This window comes from Lepidochelys kempii, chromosome 6, assembly GCF_965140265.1.
Source record: "Lepidochelys kempii isolate rLepKem1 chromosome 6, rLepKem1.hap2, whole genome shotgun sequence".
NCBI lineage: Eukaryota > Metazoa > Chordata > Testudines > Cheloniidae > Lepidochelys > Lepidochelys kempii.
In genome coordinates, this window is record NC_133261.1 from 66,985,724 (window position 1) to 67,005,422 (window position 19,699).

The 19,699-nt window shown below is 44.1% G+C and overlaps 1 protein-coding gene across 1 annotated transcript in view; it reads left to right on the top strand.

Moving 5' to 3' along the window:
* The first annotated feature begins 2,222 nt into the window (after positions 1-2,222).
* TTC9 (tetratricopeptide repeat domain 9) overlaps positions 2,223-19,699 on the top strand; it is a 39,224-nt gene continuing 21,747 nt past the window's right edge. Inside the window, exon 1 of the mRNA XM_073348506.1 lies at positions 2,223-2,707. Within this exon, the coding sequence (XP_073204607.1) occupies positions 2,407-2,707 (301 nt within the window). The 5' untranslated portion in view covers positions 2,223-2,406. The remainder of the gene's footprint in view (positions 2,708-19,699) is intronic.

The window sequence follows — 19,699 nt, forward strand, 5'->3', positions numbered from 1 at the left end:
AGCAAACAGAATGTTGGGAATCATTAAGAAAGGGATAGATAATAAGACAGAAAATACCATATTGCCCCTATATAAATCCATATCTTAAATACTGTGTGCAGATGTGGTTGCCCCATCTCATAAAAGATATATTGGAATTGGAAAAGGTTCAGAAAAGGGCAACAAAAATGATTAGGGGTATGGAATGGCTTCCATATTAGGAGAGATTAATAAGACTGGGACTTTTCAGCTTGGAAAAGAGATGACTAAGGAGTGATATGATTGAGGTTTATAAAATCATGACTGGTGTGGAGAAAGTAAAGAAGGAAGTGTTATTTACTCCTTTTCATAACACAAGAACTAGGGGTCACCCAATGAAATTAATAGGCAGCAGATTTAAAACAAACAAAAGGAAGTATTTTTTCACACAACGCACAGTCAGTCTGTGGAACTCTTTGCCAGAGGATGTTGTGAAGACTATAACAGGGTTCAAAAAAGAACTACCAGTAGATAAGTTCATGGAGGATAGGTCCATCAATGCTATTAGCCAGGATGGGCAGGGATGGTGTCTCTAGCCTCTGTTTGCCAGAAGCTGGGAATGGGTGAGAGGGGATGGATCTCTTGATAATTGCCTGTTCTGTTCATTCCCTCTGGTGCACCTGGCACTGGCCACTGTTGAAAGACAGGATACTGGTCTAGATGGACATTTGGTCTGACCCAGTATGGCCACTCTTATGTTCTTTTCCATCTAGCTTTTCCTATACTAGTAAATCCTGCTGTGTTTGACAAAGTGTGTCATACATAGCCTTTCTTCCCTCGAACATTGTTGGAAATGGCTGTCTTGCTGGTGCGGACTGTGTCCGAGGTGTTCAACACCTATTGCAAAGTGTGGTTGACATGCTAGGACTATCTTCTCCTTTCCCCAGGCAAAGTAAATATTCTAAATTCAGTGGCATACACTGGATTGTGTTAAATCAAACTACAATCAAATGTATCTAAAAGGAGATTGCTTGAGTAATTTGAATTGACATTGGACAGTATTGCCACTGGATGGCTAAATGTGACCCAATAGGAATTTTCCATCCTTAATTTGTGTTTTTCACACACACATTTCACCTCTAACTTCTTTGATTAAGACACACACTGTGCATCTCCAGTTTCCAAATTACATACAAACAGGCCCTCCACCTCTGATTTCTAAATCATAGAGTATTTTTAAAATCAATTATGGAATGCCTAATCTGAGACAACAGAAAGTGCTCAACACCTGCCTCTGCAAGTCAGGCCTCTTGAAGATGTTTCAAGGGAAGTACTGGGATTTTTGGATGCTTAGGGTTAGCAATACATTCACACACACACACCCAGTCTCATTTCTACCTGATACATCATGCAAATATCATATCTGACCAAGCAAAAGGAGGTCTAACACTCAGCACAATGGCATTTCTCTATTTATCTAATGCAATAATTTTGACATGCCACATCCAATCAATTCCAAAATGTCCTGAAATGGTCTAAGCATAATGGGAGACAGTGGACTTGGTGATGGGGCAAAGCAGACTGAGACTTGGAGTGGGGGGAGCGGGTGTGTGCAGGGCAAAGCAAGAAATCACAAGAGAATGGAGGGGGGGTGGGAAGCAGGGAAGCAGTGAGGGGGAGTGGAGATGGGGAGGGGAAAAACGGGGTCTCTGGGGACGGCGAGGAGAGAGTGTAAACGGGGAGGGAAAATAGGAAGGGCGGGGAGGGGGCACACAGGCAGCTTTGGAGGGGAGAGAAATGGCGGAATACCGGGAGGACCTAGTGGGTGCCGTGCACTTGGCCTGGAGAAGCCCCCGAGGTTCCTTCCCTTGTCTCCTCATTGGTCATTTTGGTCAGGGGCTACAGAGATTATCCTAGCTTCTTAACCCTTTACAGGGGAAAGGGTTTTTCCTCTGGCCAGCAGGGATTTTAAAGGTGTTTACCCTTCCCTTTGTATTTATGACAGACCCTCCAATGAAAGTAGCGATCCCCCTCCCCCGGCTCTCCTCTCACTCGCACCCAGGGCCAGGGAATTGGAGCTTGCGCCTTGAAGAGCACAAGTGCCTGGCTGCAGAAAGCAACAAGGTGGCTTTTTGTCTGATTTTTTTTAAAATGGGGAGCGGCGCTGCAGCCTCCCGCCGGCTGCTCCGGACCCCCCCCCCCCATCCCCGTCCTTCTTGGCTGGGCTCCTGCCTGGCTCGGCGGTGCGGGCTCCTTCCGGGTTAGCCGGGGCTCGCTCTCCCCGGGCGCGGGGGAGGCGGCAGCAGCAGCCGGGCCGCAGGGCGCGGGCGGGGGAGCAGCGCCCGGCCGCGGGAGGATGGGAGCGGGAGGCGGCGCGGCGCAGCGCGGCGCTGGGGCGTTCGGCTGCTCGGAGGCTTGAAGCCCATTTCCCGCCCGGCGGCGGCGGGGATGGAGCGGCGGAGCCCCGCTGCAGAGCGCTGCGCCGCGGGAGCCCAGGCTGGTGCGGAGCCCGGCGAGCTGCTCCAGCGAGCCCTGGCGTTCAAGAGCCAAGGGGCGCAGTGCTACAAGGACAAGAAATTCCGCGAGGCCATCGGCAAGTACCACCGGGCGCTGCTGGAGCTGAAGGGGCTGCCGCCGCCGGAGCCCGGCTCCTCCGCCGGCTGCGCCGCCAGCCCGGGCGCCGCGCTCAGCGCGGAGCAGAGCCAGAGCGCGGAGAGCATCGAGATTGATTGTTACACCAGCCTGGCAGGTCAGCGGGGGCGGGGCGCGCCGCCAGGGGCTTGGGTTCCCCCTCTGCTCTGTGTCCGGGGGCTCGCCCCGGGGATCCTCGCACCCCGGCCCCCAGCCCAGAAATAACTTTGTGCGGGGGGCGGCTGATCGTGCCCCGTGCCTGACTTTCCAGCGCCGCTTGCAAAGCAAGGGCGCAATGACAAGATTTCTGTCTATCTTCCCCCCCACCCCCCCCACCCCCCAGGTCTTTCATGCCCCTCACAGCAGGAGCACTACAGCAGAGCAGCAGTACTGACTCGGGGGGGTCAGGGAGCTCTAAGGCCTTCCTTCCTGTGCAGGTTTTGCCCATTTTTGCTGAAAAATTCTCGGGGTTTACAAATGCTGTTGTTCGGGTTTTACCCATTTTACCCGAATTTTGGACCCCTCCAGTAAGTGAAAATACTGATTCTGTTAAGAAAATCCAAGACATTACATCAGGAAGAGTGTTTCTGTTAATAAATGAGTCTAAGTGTATATGGGAGGCTGTTTAAAGTAAGGCAGTGTTGTAGAAGATGCCCACACATGCTTGTGCCTGTATATTGTGTAGGCACTGTTAATGTACTTTGCTTGCACTACTTTTACATTAAATACTCTTCCTTTTCTTTAGTTGGTGCTTTTTTTCTGCCCTCCCATCTCCCATATTAACCCCTATATTTACCCAGAAAACAGTACAGTTAATTTTTTTGTAGTGATTTTCACCCATTTTAAAATTTTTGTAATAAACACTGAAGTGTCCAGGAAATACTAAACAGAATAAAAACCAAAAACAAAGGGTCTTGGGTATTTCTTAGGGGGAACTATGGGTCTGCTTTATAGTCTTGTCCCTTCTCCCTCCCTTCCTCACCTTTTCTTATTATTAACCAGGAATCACACAGCCCCTATATATTATACCCTCAGTGATTCCTTTTGTGTGTATGAAATATTATTTTCATATGTTTGAGAGAAGTATTTGTGCTGTTCTATTTGGGAGTGGTGCAGCATTCTGCTAGTCCTCCTTGCCAAATATAGAGAACACATATCAAAATCATCTCTTTTTAGGGTTCATCTCCATTCTTACTACTACTAAACACATGTGCACACAAGCACTGTAATGTTTGTACAGCTGTTTAAAAATATAATAGAGAGGTAACAGAATTATGTTTGTATCGAGTGCTCAGATACATAAAAAGTAAAATTCATGAATTCTCTAAGATTATACAGCATTCTCTTCTTCAGCCTGAGATTGCCTTCAATCCTTTTAGATAGCTTGCCTGTAATTTACAATATTAGAGGGGGGGAGGGTTGTCCTACAACCTCTGGTGTAAGAAAGGAAACATCTGGAAATCATTTTGATAACCACAAATGATACTAGATATATACAAAAATCTACATTTTCTTTTAACTTTTATAGCTAATAGAGTTCTAGCTAGTTGCTAGATACTAGTTGCCACACTAGCCAGTAGATGCATCAATGCATTTGACTTGGCTTCCTCCCATCTGCTTTGAATGAATACTCTTATGGAGGGGTTACACTGCTTTATAGTTTGATCCTGCAGTCCTTACTCAGACAGAACTTGTGTTGACTTCAACAGGAGCTTTGCCTGGGTAAGGACTGCAAGATCGGAAGCTATTTTAATATCAAAAATCGTATTTTTTTTATACTTACTAGGAACCTCCAAAACCAAAAAATCTTGTTTATGTATACATGGGAGAGAATAAATAAAAAACAATTTTAGATTCTCCCCTCTTTCCCCCTAAATTCCACTCTTTTCCAAAATTATGTTTCCTCGTTACTCTGGCAAAAATTTGGCCACAGCCAGGACATTAGCATGTCAGCCATTACCTTCACTTTGCACTTGACTTGTCGAGGCACAGCTGGTTAGCTTTGCTTCTTGTTGTTGTGTTGTGCAGTGCTGAAAAAAATGCGGAATAAAGTAGATCAATTTTCTACTCTCATTTACACCCCTGCACATACACTGAAATCAATGGGGTTGTTTGAATGTAACTGATGGCAGAATTTAGGCCCATTTTAGAACACATTTTCTAATTGGCTATATTATGGTTCCTTCAATTATTATTTAAATGGCATATGGGGAGAGAAAAGGTGTCACTGTAATACTGTAATTACCTAAGTGTAATTTTGTCTCTAAAAAAGAAAAGAAAAAAAATCTGTGTCCATGAATGTTTGTTCAAATCAAACATCCTACTCTATGTTTGTAAGGCTTGTTTAGATTGACAGTGTTATATAAAGAACCCATAATACTATTAATAGCTTAATACAGTTTAATGTGTTCCTAGTCTTAAAACATTTCTAACAAGAAATATCTTCTCTCTCAGTCCTGAGATATAAATTAGGCATGTATCTAGAAGGTAAATAGGTTTGGAGGGGATGGATGTTGTTAGCTTTTTGTTAATATTTCTGCTGAGTATACAAATTGCTCTTGGTGGAAATGTTTACAATCCCTTTTCTGCTGACATAATAATAGTCCCACTTCATTTATTTATTGTTTCTGGTTTGGGTTGGGTTTTTTTGTTGTTGTTTTGTTTTTAAACCATTGCTGATTGTATTAAATCTCATAAACAGTGGCAAATAGACAATGGAAGAAAGTGTGCTTATGGTTTAACCTAGATTTAAACAAATTTTACTTAGCTTTAAACTGTTTAAACATATGAGAAGAGCATAATTAACCCTAGAATCATCTGCAGTGTTTCCCTTGTGAAGACACCGAAGCAGGACAAATTCTACTCTTACACTTGGGACAATTGTTATACTCGTGTTTTCAGTGGGATTGCACATATGTAACAGAGAGTAGAATTTGGCTCCAAAGTGTATGATTTCATGTTTGCCCAATGTAATGTCTTAAAATGTAAACATTGGAAAACATACGCAACATATTAAAGTGGAGAGTCTCCTCTCAGAAAACTGTAGTGTCGCAGCTACAAGTCGAGTTCTAGAAGTCAAATTCTAGCAGGATTCTCTTTGAACTGGTGTCCGAAAGGAAAAGGAGTGAGGTAAAGGGGAACCGGTCCGGAACTGCCATAATGATTAGGATGTGTTACTAAAAGAATCTCTGTTGAGAACAACAAGAGGTGTAGCAGTAGGACTTAATCATGTAAACTGAGGTTCAACAGAAGCCACTGAATTATTTACCCAGAGGGCTCTAGCAAGGAGACATCAACATAGCACATACCATTAGGGCAGAAATCAGTATATTTGTGGGGGAAGCAAGGAGGTGGTACAGGATATTCTGCTTCTGAGCACTAGAATTCTATTTTTTAAAAAAAATTTAGAATAAATAAATATCTGCATAGTGTTTGGGCTTTGCTAGCAGTATGCACTTAAGAGGAGTATGCACCAATTCTTAGTGAAACAGTTTTGTTGGTATAATTCAGGATTATCATCTGAGTTTCCTTATTATCAGGTTTTTTAGTGCTTCCAATCTCTCCACTAAGCTTAGCATTTTGCAAGTCCTTCTTTGCTTTTGCAATGTCATTTTTTGTGTGCCCACTACATTCTCCCATTTCAGGGATGCATTGCATTGTATATCGTACTTTTTTGGGAGACTGTACCAGTCAGGGAAGCACATAGGCTAGGGTAAGTATTCACCGTAATACAGTATTGCCAACTCTTTCAGTTTTATTGTGAGTCTTATGGTATTTGGAGGTTTTCTTAAGTCCAAGCACCTGGAGTCATGCAATCCAATTTTTTTTTTTTTTTTTTTAAGTCTCTAAGTCTCATTGTTTCGGGGGTGGGGGGGAGAGAAGCTGGAAAACATTAATCTTAAAGGCTCAAAAACCAGATGACAAATATAAAAATAATAAATTTGGAGTTTTAAAAAATCAAAGATTTTTAGGGCAATCTCATGATTTGGGGTGGGGGAAACCTCATGATTTTTGAATGCGTGGAGTTGGCAATACTGCTAATATCTCTTGCGCTAAGCTATTAGCAATACTATGGTCTTTAAGATACAACAGTATGATGGCCTTAAAAGGACTCATCACATTTGTGAAGTCTAGTGTTGCAATGTTTTATAGAGGCCTGCCAAAAACCCCTCCTTTTACCCTGAATATTGCTGATCAATTTCAGCAAAAACAAGAGCGGCAGCATAGTTTAAGTTCCTTGAAATTGCTAGGGTAAAAAAAAAAAAAATCTAACAACGTAAAGCCCTGTAGAATAAACATATGATTACAAGGCAAACATAGCTTTAAGAAAACATTTCATTATAACTCGTTGACTGTCTGCGACCTTGAGCAAGTCACTTGACCTCTTTTTTGCCTCAATCAGCCCAAATGAAAATAGAGTAAAGAACAGAAACCTCAGGGAAATCCTGATGCTGCACTAGAGGTGAGCTTTCCTGAGTAAAAGGTTATTTTATAAAATAAAATAAATGTACGAGGAATGCATGCAGCAAATTTGAACTCGCCAAACGTCATTAATACATTACTAACTGTCCCTTCCATTTATACTATACCTTTCATCTAGAAGGCTCTTAAGTACTTTATGAACCACATACAAACAGGGATCACACACACACACCATAAATTGAACCACCTCTGAGATAGAATGCAATAGCCATTCTGTGCCAGCAACACTGTATAACAGTTTTCAATTGTGGAAAGGGCTATTTCTGCTCGGAATGGGTGAACGGGTCTTAGTCCTTGTTATAACCATACAGCTAAGGGTAGCCTAGAATTCCTCCTTATCTGTAAGGGGTTAAGAAGCTCAAATAACCTGGTTGGCACCTGACCAAAATGACCAATGGGGAAAGAAGATACTTTCAAATCTTGTGGGCGGGAAGGCTTTGTTTTGAGTGGGTTCTCTTGGGAAGCAGAGAAACAGCAGGTCAGAAAAATCCTTCTCCTATAAACCAATCCTGAACCAGTCTCTAATATGACAAAAATAGTAAGTAAAGCCAGGCAAGGCGTGTTAGATTATCTTTTGTTTTAGCTTGTGAATTTTCCCTTTGCAAGAGGGAGGTTTATTCCTGTTTTTTGTAACTTTGAACTAAGCCTAGAGGGAGTTCCTCTGTGTTTGTGAATCTTTTGTTACCCTGTAAGGTTATTTTCCATCCTGATTTTACAGAAGTGATTCTTTTACCTTTTTTTTTTTTTAAAAATAAAATCCTTTTAAGAACCTGATTCATGTCTCTATTGTCCTAAGACCCAAGGGTTTGGGTTGGTGATCACTTTGTAACCAATTGGTTAGGATATTATTCTCAAGCCTCAAGAACTCCAAGTGGTCCTTTCTCTGATTCTTGATTAAATCACTTGGTGGTGGCAGCGTACCCTCCAAGGGCAAAGAATTTGTGCTTTGGGGAAGTTTTAACCTAAGCTGGTAGAAATAAGCTTAGGGGATCTTTCATGTGGGTCCCCACATCTGTACCCTAGAGTTCAGAGTGGGGAGGGAACCCTGACAGTCCTTCTGAACACAGCAAAATGCTAAGAGTAGCATAATTTTAATGTTTGTTAGGAGTGAGTGTGAAACAGTGATAGGGAAACTGACAAGTGTTTGCTTAAGGTAGCAGACATCCTAGACCAGGAGTTCTCACAAGAAGTTTTTTGGTGGCCTTGCCGGTGGCCGCTCTGACAATTTTTCCGAAAATATTTAATTAACTTTAGGAAAAAAAACAAACAAATGTGCACATACACATGTCCAAATCATTGTAATTTATTTATGTAGGATTTTTTTTTGCAGACTCAATAATAAAAACGTACAGTTTTCTCTATTCTTTACTGGACTTAAACAGAATAGAAACAAAATAAGGTGCTTTGCACATTCTTGTATTTTTTGTTGTTTCTTTTGCTTTTTTGGCAGATTTTTTTTTTAGACTTGCTAGTTAGTAAGGCAGCTGCTGTGAAAACTATTATTTGTATGTATCACTTTTCACAGCAGATTTACTAGCTAACTGGGAGGCAGTGAAAAGTGATATTAACAAACATACAAATATCACTTTTCACAGCAGACTTACACAGCCCTGGCAAGCCAGAATAAAGCTGTAGATGGAGGGGTGATGTGGGGGATGAGCCTGGGGCAGAAGCCCAAAACCCCCCAGCTGGGGGATGGAGCCTGAAGCCCTGTGGCCAGAGTCTGGCGCCCGTCACCCAGGGCTGAAGCCAGAAGCCTGAGCCCTGCCACCCCTGGGAAGGTGGGGAACTCACACCAGCTGCCTGCTCCTCTGGCATTTGTGGCTCAAGAGGAGGGCTGGGCCCAACCCCTGCTGGCAGCCCTGGGGGAGGAGCCACTGCTTCCCACCCCCTCCCCCCCATCACTGTCCAGGAGGCTGTGGCCACAAGAAAAGCCTCCGGTGGCCTCATGCGGCTGAGGTGGCCACATTTGAGAAACACTGCGATCCAGCCATGGCAGGGAGAAGAGAACTTCTCCAGTTGAGATGAGTGATAGCCATTTAGATTAGGCATGGTACTGGGAGTCGGGAGATCTGGAGTTTGTCTGGCTCTGATACTAGCTGGCTGTTTCATCTTTAACAAATCACTTCACTTCCTTGAACCTCAGTTTCCCATCTGTAAAATGAAGATAATACTACTTGCCATCTCTCAGAGATATTGGGAGGCTTAATTAATTACATGAATGAAATTTATTATAAGGGTTTATATCTTAATTAAAATGTTGGTAAAGCACTTTAGGATCCTCAACTGGAAGAAGGCACTATATAACTGCAAAGTATTACAGAATGTAATGATCCAAGATACAATTTAGCCAGTAGCATCCCTACTCTTGCAAAAAGTGCCATGTAGTCTTTTATAACTGTGAATGCGTCTGATCCTCCCTTTTCATCCCATCCAAAAGATGCCACCTCTGGCAGTATAGCAACCCCCTAGCACTACGCTGGGGTATTGGCTCGTTGACGACCTAGCACTGGATTCTGCCACCTGTATTCATCATGAGTAGTGCGTTGCTCTGGAAGGAGTCCCACTGAAATAAACAGAACTAATCACAGAGGAAGTTACTATTCAGCATGAATAGGGGTGGCAGAATTTGGCTGTTGGATTGCAAGGAGCTAGTAGCTCAAACACCACTATCACTTCCTGGGTTTTCCTTGGAAGGAGTCCCTTCTGAATGGTGAGCAGACCCAACCCTGTTTTGATTATAACTGTGGTCTGTAGATCACCAATGTCCTAGCTGATGATCAAAGTAGACTTGGCTAGTTGTCTGATGTTAACTCTTTTGGTTCACGTGATAAGAGAATCTGAGAACCTCTGATTTATAGGGCACGATATGATCACAGCCCAAGGTAGTGCAGGTGCAGACAGGCAGGGATTGGATGCTGCTTGTGTGCGTGTTGGACGTATTTAGATGATGGTCTCAAACACTGTAATATCAATCTTAGGAGAGGCAATATGAACTACTACTGTAAAATACTTCTGCCATTTTGTTTGGGGGACTAGTGGGGGAGACCCCTGTTCAGGCAGATGGAGTTACATATGCATGAAAAGGATGGGATGAAAGTTCCTCCAAATCTGGGTAGAGGTAAGCTGCTCTCTGGCCCCTTGCTAACTTTCTAATAGAGTACCTGTCACTGATAGCGTAGGAAGGGAGAAGGCACCTGTGCATAATAGAGTGTGTGTATTCCTTTTCAAATGGATTCAAAAAATCCATTTGAAAATTGAGATTCTTTTACAAGCAGAATTGACGCCCCCATCCCCAGTTGTCTTTATATTTGAGAGAAGCCTATTAATGCTGATGCATCACCTATTCATTGTACAGCAGCCCGACTGCCTGCAATGTGCTGCATTTTCTCTGCATGCACAGGACATCCTGTCCGATTCCTCTCTGGAGGAGTTAACCCAGCTAGCTGGTGACTGAGGAATGAGCAGGCAGATTAAGTGGTAAGGCAGCAGCATGAAGCTTTCAAAATAAAGTCAAGCAGGGGATGGCAAGAATCAGAAGGTCCAACCAAAACCACGGGGCAGTGATCAACTTTTCTGCTCAAGATGTATTGATTGCTCACCTACTTTGAGATGTGCATTGATATATTTAATGAAAGGGATTCACAATAGCTTTACCTGTCAATGTCACCATCTCCTCCTCTGAAATTCTGTTCAGGAATTTCCTCCAGCAATTGTTCCCTAGTGAGTCACAACAAATACTCTTACACTTCCTCGTATCCTAATAAATAGCCTATGTAGGGTGGGTCCAGGGGTTGGAATCACACCAGACTGGACTGTGTTAAGATTCTACACCCAAGTCCAATAAGCCTGGCACTTAAAATGCAGCCCTAATGAGGGAGAACAATAGGAGGAGAGGAAGAGCAAAGAATGTATGAGATGAGGTATAATTAAAAGGGAGAAGTCAAATTTTGCCACCCTACCAGTTTCTTTTTCTATGTGCAACTGAATAATAATGTGGAAAGGAGGTAGCATCAGCAATAACCAACGATAAAAAAAGTTACAATGGTTTTAAGCCACACACTGTGTTCTTGTTTGTTTTTAAATGTGGACGTTAAGGTTTTGATAGTGCTGAAAGATCCCTCTGTAAAGTAGCTGAGCTGTCCCTGGAATAACATTGAGCACTTCCCGTCTTCAGAGCACTTAACATTCACAAGCTAATTATTCCTCATAAGCTCTGTGTGAGGCAGGAAGTATTATCCCCAGATGTAGAGATGAGAAACTGAGGCACAGAGAGGTTCAGTGACTTACCCAAGGATACCCAGCAAGGCAGTACTGAAGTGCAGTTAGAACTCAGGAAATCCTGACTCCTAGCCTTGTGCTTAGATCACATCTCTCTGAGTGCCAAACTTCTCCTGAATGTCCTGACACAATGTGCACCAAATATAGTAAAGCCTCCCTCTACGAATAGTCTTTGTTCACACATGAGTTGATCTACCCTAAAACATGCCAGCTGGTGCTAATAATACATTGAACAGAGCTATCATACTCTAAACCAGTGGTCCCCAAACTTTTTAGGTTATACCCTTCCTCACCTGTAATGTAATCTGTCCGTGTCCCCCTGGGGGTGGGGCTGGGAGCTGGGCCAGGAGCCAAAGCCAGGGCCTCGGCTGGAGGTGGGGGTGGGGCTGGGGCAGGAGCCAGAGTGGAGCTGGGAGCAGAGCAGGGCTGGGTGGCGCTCCCTTCCTGCCCCCTGTGGGGGCTGGTCCGAGTCTCCCTGAACGTTCTTCTGCACTCCCCGTAGTGTGGGAACCACTATTCTAAACAGTGGCATGGAGTTTAGAAAAGAATAAATCTAATAAAGAGAGGAACTTGATAATGAAGCAAGCCTATAACATGAAGACCATCTATACCAAAAGTTTACTCGGCTAGTCGTTTTCTTTGTTCTCTTCGGTGATATTTCATAACTTCGCAAGTGAAGAACAATCACAGAGATGGAAAACAGCTACCTATGCATTTGTGTTTAGTTTCAACTCACTTAAGTGACTATTCCAGAGTCTCACAGGGGTTTTCAAACCTTTCCATAGTGTGAGAGTTATTCCTAGCTGCTCAACAACTTGTCTCCTTCTGTTCATTCTTGCTTCTCAGCCTGTCTCTCAAGCATCTCATCCTGGATGTTTCACAGTAAACTTAAGCTTAGTATGGCTAAAGCTGACCTCCTGATCTTTCCTTCAAAATCCTCTCTATTCTCTCCACTGCACTCTCCATAACTTTTAAAACACCATCACCCTGAGGCTGATTAAAATCTTGATATAAAATCTTCAGCTTCTCCACCCTCATGCATCTGGGCCACATCCATAGCTTCCCACTTCTTCCATCGCATTTCTAAAGGTCTGGTCTTTACCCCATTCATGCATCACACCTGGCTTGACCCCGACTCTGCTAGTCATCTCTTGACTGCAACTTGTTAACTGATCCAAGCACTCAGGCCACCCACGTCCCAGCCCTGATACCTGCTCTTTGAATTCCTCCACTGGCTCTCTTTCACAAGTTCAAGCTTTTTTCTCACCTTGAAGGCCCTTCACAGCTCTCTTCCCTTTTGCTTATATCTTTTATCATACTGTCCCCTATTCCTCCACTCTGCCAACAATGGTAGCCACATCTGCCCCTTTGTCAGATTCTCACAGCAATGTCACTGTCTCTTGCTCCTCCACAGTGCCCTTCCTCACACAATGCTCCCTCAAACTGATCCATAATACAAACCACCTTCTCTCTCATCACATTTCTCCTCAAGACCCACCTCTGCTGTGACTGCTGACAGGAAATCAGTCAATTTACATGTATTTCCTCTGTTTATAATTTTTAAAAAGCAAATATCTATACAAATTGTACATCTGACATCGCTCACCTCTTGTATGTCACTTGTCTTCATAGATTGTGAATTCTTGAGGTTAGGGACTCATGTTTTAGTATGTAATTGTACAGCATGCAGCACAATGGGGCCCTGAAGACTATTGTGGCATCTAGGATTAAATAATAATCGTGATTAACTCAGTTTGTGCAGACCAACTTCCCATCCCAAAGCGATTCACTACTGCTAGATGGAGATCTGTTATATATCAACATCTGTGGACCACTAGGGATCTAGTTGTTGATCTGGTGCTGGCTCCTCCTCATTGTTTCCACCTGCTTGCGTAGGCATCCAGGCTCTTCTTTGCAGTGAAGATCGAGGACGCCCATTAGGAAGTTCTCACCCAGCTTTTCCTTTATTCCATGTTAAAGTGCAGTCAAAATCCTGTCTTTGTGACTGCTCAGTCTGTTGCCATGGAGGTCATTGTGACATCACAGATTCAGCATTCTGTGACTTACTTCCCTGCAGGCACAGATGAAGAAGCAGGAACCTTTTGTGTAAAACAAAACAGCTTTGAAAAATCAGCAAATGTGCTTATGTTTCCCTTTGCCAGGCATATTAGGGTTGGATGTGTTACAACTCTGTCCTGCTAAGGCTCATGCTTTATTAACCACTGCTCACAAATCCCTTCCCCCTTTCCTGTGCCATCCGATTGCATAATGCCAGGATGCATTTGCCCACATCCAGTTGGTAGCAGGCTTTCACTTGGAAAGTTCTGCATCACTGACAACAGCAACCCCTCTTGCCTCTGAACTACAGGCTGCAGAACTCCACTATTCATGTCCATTGATTTAGTTCCCTAAGTGCTATTGAGAAAAGCGGTTGGGTCAGCAATCAAAGAACCATCCTTCACTATTCTATTCTAGATAGGTTTTTATAAACACTTATCTCTTTAGTATCTGAGCACCTTCCAGTAGTGCATTAAGCATCATGACTGTCACATGTTGTTTGTTCTTGCCTCCTCTCCCCAGAGGGAGAAACCTGTGCAGTGATGTCTTGCAGTAGGGTGTGTCTTTATATTTTAAATATACCTGTTGCTATGTGTTTATATTAAAGAAGGCAGTGCCAAAGTAACGCACCTTGCACTTACAGCGGAAAGTGATGAGGTTGTGGTGGTCCTTTGTTCCTGGTGGAATTCATTCCATAGACTCAGATCACCTCTGGAGAAAGCTCTGTCTCCTGCATAGAGGAGCTTTACTCTTACTGTTGAGAGTTCCATTGTACCAGACTAACAGAATTGTCGATCGCAGGCTTTATGGAGCGTCACACAATCTTTTGGATAGCCTTGGCCAGTCCATGGAGCACTTTGAAGATAAGGAGCAAGACCTTGAACTTGATTTGAAATTCTATGGGAAGCCAGTGTAGGGAGCAGAGGACAAGTTTGATATGTTTGCAGTAGCCTGTGTTGCTCAGGTGTGCGGCAGTGTTCTGAACTAGTTGGAGTTTCCTAAGTGCTGAAGGTTTCATGCCTAGGTGTATCTCATTGCCGTAGTCTGGCCGAAAGGTGACGAAGGCATGAATAATTGAAGCCAGGTCCCCATCCACCAGGATGGGATGGAGTCTTCTAATCAAGCAGAGCTGGTAGAAAGCATTACTCGCAGATACTGCTATGCGAGAGCTTAGCATCAGCGAGAAATCAGAGTGCTGCTAGACTATGGACTGAGTTGACCAATTATGGGTGCGTATCTTCAACCAATGAAAACTGCATGTGGTTGCAAGCTCTTCAAAATACTTTCCTGTATCCACCAGCATCGCTGCTGTCTTGCTAAGATTCAGCTTCAGCTAGCTGTTCATCTATGAGCAGATATCATCCATGCACTGGGCCAACTTGGTGGTAGTGGTGTGGTCCTGTGTGGTGAAGGACAGGTAGAGCTGTGTGTCATCTGCATATTGTTGGCACTTGAGTCTATGTCATCTGACCATTTCACCTAGTGCTTACATGTCGATGTGAAAAGGACTGGAGAGAGAAGTGATCGTTGCAGGACTCCACAAGTGAGTGGTCTAGTGGTGGAGATGCCTTTTCCCATCACTGCTTCTTGGGTGTGTCCCACCAGGAAGGACTCAAAACTTTTTTCACGCATTACCCTGGATCTTGAAGGTGTGTCCTCTCTCTGTCCACTGACAGGAGATCATTCATCAGTGCCACTAAGGTGGTTTCAGTTCCATGTCCTGGCCTGAATCCAGACTCAGCTGGATTTAGACTGTTAGCTTCAGTTAGAGGGGCTTGTGGCCTTTTGCTAGCTTCTCTGTCAGCTTGCTCAGGCATGGGAGGTTTGATACTGGGCACTGTGTGGCTAGGACTGAAGTATCCATGGCGGGTTCGTCAGTGTTGATCAGACTGTTGTGTGTTTAAAGGAGGAAGGGAAGATTCCTTCACTCAGTGAGGCGTGGCTCTTTCCGTCAGGAGTGGCACCAGTTGGTCATGATTCATTCACAAGCTAGGAAGTAGTCCGCATGTTTTCCTCAGAGTTTAACTCTTGAGGCTTTAGAGTGCATTGCATCTCTGAGGGATTGACTGAACCATCAGCTCTCAGTCCTGCTTTACTATTCCACTTTGGCCACCTGTGTGTGATCTAAGCCAACAGATAACTCCCTGCTTGCGTGAAATCAAGTTAAGTGTCTGTCTTGCCATGTTCCCCTTGCTCCCTAAAGCAAGGGCTTTGATCCTATACAATGTAACCTAATCAGGTAGTGGAGGGAGTTCTCCACCCATTTGCTGCAGTCCTGAGACTGTGTAACCTGTTGGGGCTGCGACTTCATACCTGCCCCCTGGTTCACTCAAGGTCTTTGCTGGTCTGAAATGCTCAGCTGTTGGGTCCAGGCAGCAGGCTACTCACCGGCCTCCCAGCAAAGATAGGCAGGAGGGGCAGAGAATAGGTGCAGCCTTGCCTTGGATCCATCCCTCATATTCACTGACCAGAGTTGCTGAGCTGGAGTGGTATAGGCCTCCTGCTCTGAGAAGCAAGTGAGAAGCAGGAAACACTTCAGTCACATGGAGGTTTATCCCAGAGTCACAATGCTTCCTGGGGCTACTCCTACACTGGTCCCCCCCTTGTTCTGGGCTGTACCCAAAGTCACAATCTAGCCCATAATTTTCAATCTCGGAGATGAAGTGTGCCCAATGCAGTGATTTCTGCTGTAGTCCACAAACAGCCTGAAGCAACAGCCCTGTGAGGTGAACTGCTCCATGCATCTCAATGGGGTGTTAAGACCTATGGCTCGAGGTGCCCTGCAATACCATGTGACTACAGGAGAAGAGTGCACTGGGCCCTGCCTATCTACCCAAGCAATACATCCTGGGGAGGCTTCCCTTGCTGCTACACTGGTCTCTCTAGGGGGATAACCATTCCAGCTACTTATGATGGGGGCACCCCACTTCTTCTCCTGCAGAGAGGAAGGGGGTCCATGCTACTGCCCCTGACTCTGAGGGGAGACAGCTCCCCCTCCACTACTATAGGGCTGGGTCTGCAGGAGTGAAGCCATGGAGGGCCTTGCATTGCCTTGACCTGGCCCTAGCCCTGAAAAGATACTCTGGCCACACTCTTTTGGAACTTCAACAAAAAAAAAAAATTAAATCAGAACCTGCTCCGTGTCCCAGGTTATGCTTCTTGTGTCAAAGGGTGTACCAGAGAGTTACACTTCAACTCCTACTTCAGACACAGATTTTTTTTTTTAACACAACTGTAATTCAAATCCCTGGCAACTATCCTCTTAAATTATTTGCAGCGATTAAGGGCTCAAGCCCTTGGGAGTTTGTACATGCTCCAAGAAAACAAGAGCAGCATAATATCCAAAGCCATGCAGGAATCACAGAGAAGAAATATCAGAATTCTTTTATGTATACATTACCACATACCCATACCTAACTGCTCTGGCATAACTGAAAGCAAGGAGAGAGCCATCCCAGTTCCTGTGGTTAATAAATTTTGCATTATGTTAAAGTGTTTCCTTTTACTACTATACTTACATTTTGTTTTTAGGGGAAAAAAAAAGGATTAATCTGTGGAACTCATTGTCACAAGGTATCTTTAAGGGAAATAACCTAATAGGATTTAGAAAAGGATTAGACACTTATGACTAATAACTTTCACAGCTACATTAGACAGGATCAGAATTGTACAAGGGATATTAAACTTTCATGTTTCAGGGCCAAACTCTAACTTGCTTGGGATTATGTTGGATGCACAAAAACTCAGGCTGAGGGCAGGTGTCCATGGCCAGGTGATTCCATAATGGTTAATTATTGGGTTTCTTGTACCTTCCTTTGAATGCCATAACTGGTCACTGTCAGAGACAGGATATTATACTGGATGAACTGGTGGTCTGATCCAATACGGCAGTTCCTATGTTCCTAGCTTCTGCAGATAAACTTGCTGCTTGAGATAAAAACTTTACCAATATAACTGCATCAATACTAGGGGCTTCAGCTGGTACAGATATGTTGGTCAAGAATCACACCTCTTCACATCCCTGACTACCATAGCTGTGGTGACAGAAGTCTGCAGTGCAGACTTGGTCTTAATGTGGGAAGTCAGCGTACTAAAATGATCACTGGTACAGAATTTGAATGGCTCAGCGTTTGAATAAGAGCACCACCTCTCCCTGTTTGTTTCCTGCTTAACACCGAGTTACATTTTAAACAGGGTGGAATGTAGTTCAAGTCCTGGACCCTGGGTGAGAGCAAATGAATAAGTCAGCCAGAGTGACAGATTTTACATTTTCTGTCCTTCATATACACTGTCCCTAAAGTTGAAGGTCCTGGAGTCAGGAGAGGATAGGATCTAATGCTCTTTAGGACAGGTCAGCAATCTATTGCTGTGCTGGCATCCATCGAGGTATGTCAATAATATAGAAGTAACTCTGTATCTGGTAGCAAAGGACAGGAGAGAAATTACAGCTGAACTGGAGGAGAGACTGGTTGCAATTACAAAGGTACATTCCAGAAAAGTAACAGATTGTCAGGTGAAAGTGTTACTGCACTCCTGATCAGGACAAGGATGCTGAACACACAGTGCTCAAACCTGAGGCTAGATGGCATTCCAGTTCCAATCAATAGTAAATGCCATGATGAGGCATGGATGAGAGGAGGTCTTGAAGATAACTGGCTCCCAATCTCTACAGAACCTTCTAGATAATCATGAACACCTTCAGCTGCACCAGGAGGTGAACGAAAGCCAGGACAGGCCATGGAGCCTAGGTGTTGTGTGCCCACGTTAGCTTACTTGGTTTATTAGGCAGGATAATGCATTAGCTTTTAGCATCTGAGTGATCATCAAGGGCAGCTCCAAATTGAACCCATTGGCAGAAATCCATTGTGGAGACAATAATGGCATGGACTACTATGTCAATGACAAAAAGAAAAGGAGTACTTGTGGCACCCTAGAGGCTAACCAATTTATTTGAGCATAAGCTTTCGTGAGCTACAGCTCACTTCATCGGATGCATACCGTGGGAAGTGTAGAAGATCTTTTTATATACACACAAAGCATGAAAAAATACCTCCTCCCACCCCACTCTCCTGCTGATAATAGCTTATCTAAAGTGATCACTCTCCTTACAATGTGTATGATAATCAAGTTGGGCCATTTCCAGCACAAATCCAGGTTTTCTCACACACACACATCATTCCACACCCCCCCCCCCAAAACACACACACACAAACTCACTCTCCTGCTGGTAATAGCTTATCCAAAGTGACCACTCTCCTTACAGTGTGTATGATAAACAAGGTGGGCCATTTCCAGCACAAATTCAGGGTTTAACAAGAACGTCTGGGGGGGGGGTAGGAAAAAACAAGGGGAAATAGGTTACCTTGCATAATGACTTAGCCACTCCCAACCTCTATTCAAGCCTAAGTTAATTGTATCAAATTTGCAAATGAATTCCAATTCAACAGTTTCTCGCTGGAGTCTGGATTTGAAGTTTTTTTGTTGTAATATAGCAACTTTCATGTCTGTAATCGCGTGACCAGAGAGATTGAAGTGTTCTCCGACTGGTTTATGAATGTTATAATTCTTGACATCTGATTTGTGTCCATTTATTCTTTTACGTAGAGACTGTCCAGTTCGACCAATGTACATGGCAGAGGGGCATTGCTGGCACATGATGGCATATATCACATTGGTGGATGTGCAGGTGAACGAGCCTCTGATATAGTGTGGCTGATGTTATTAGGTCCTGTGATGGTGTCCCCTGAATAGATATGCGGGCACAGTTGGCAACGGGCTTTGTTGCAAGGATAGGTTCCTGGGTTAGTGGTTCTGTTGTGTGGTATGTGGTTGCTGGTGAGTATTTGCTTCAGGTTGGGAGGCTGTCTGTAGGCAAGGACTGGCCTGTCTCCCAAGATTTGTGAGGGTGTTGGGTCATCCTTCAGGATAGGTTGTAGATCCTTAATAATGCATTGGAGGGGTTTTAGTTGGGGGCTGAAGGTGACGACTAGTGGCGTTCTGTTATTTTCTTTGTTAGGCCTGTCCTGTAGTAGGTGACTTCTGGGTACTCTTCTGGCTCTGTCAATCTGTTTCTTCACTTCCGCAGGTGGGTATTGTAGTTGTAAGAATGCTTGATAGAGATCTTGTAGGTGTTTGCCTCTGTCTGAGGGGTTGGAGCAAATGCGGTTGTATCGCAGAGCTTGGCTGTAGATGATGGATCGTGTGGTGTGGTCAGGGTGAAAGCTGGAGGCATGTAGGTAGGAATAGCGGTCAGTAGGTTTCCGGTATAGGGTGGTGTTTATGTGACCAT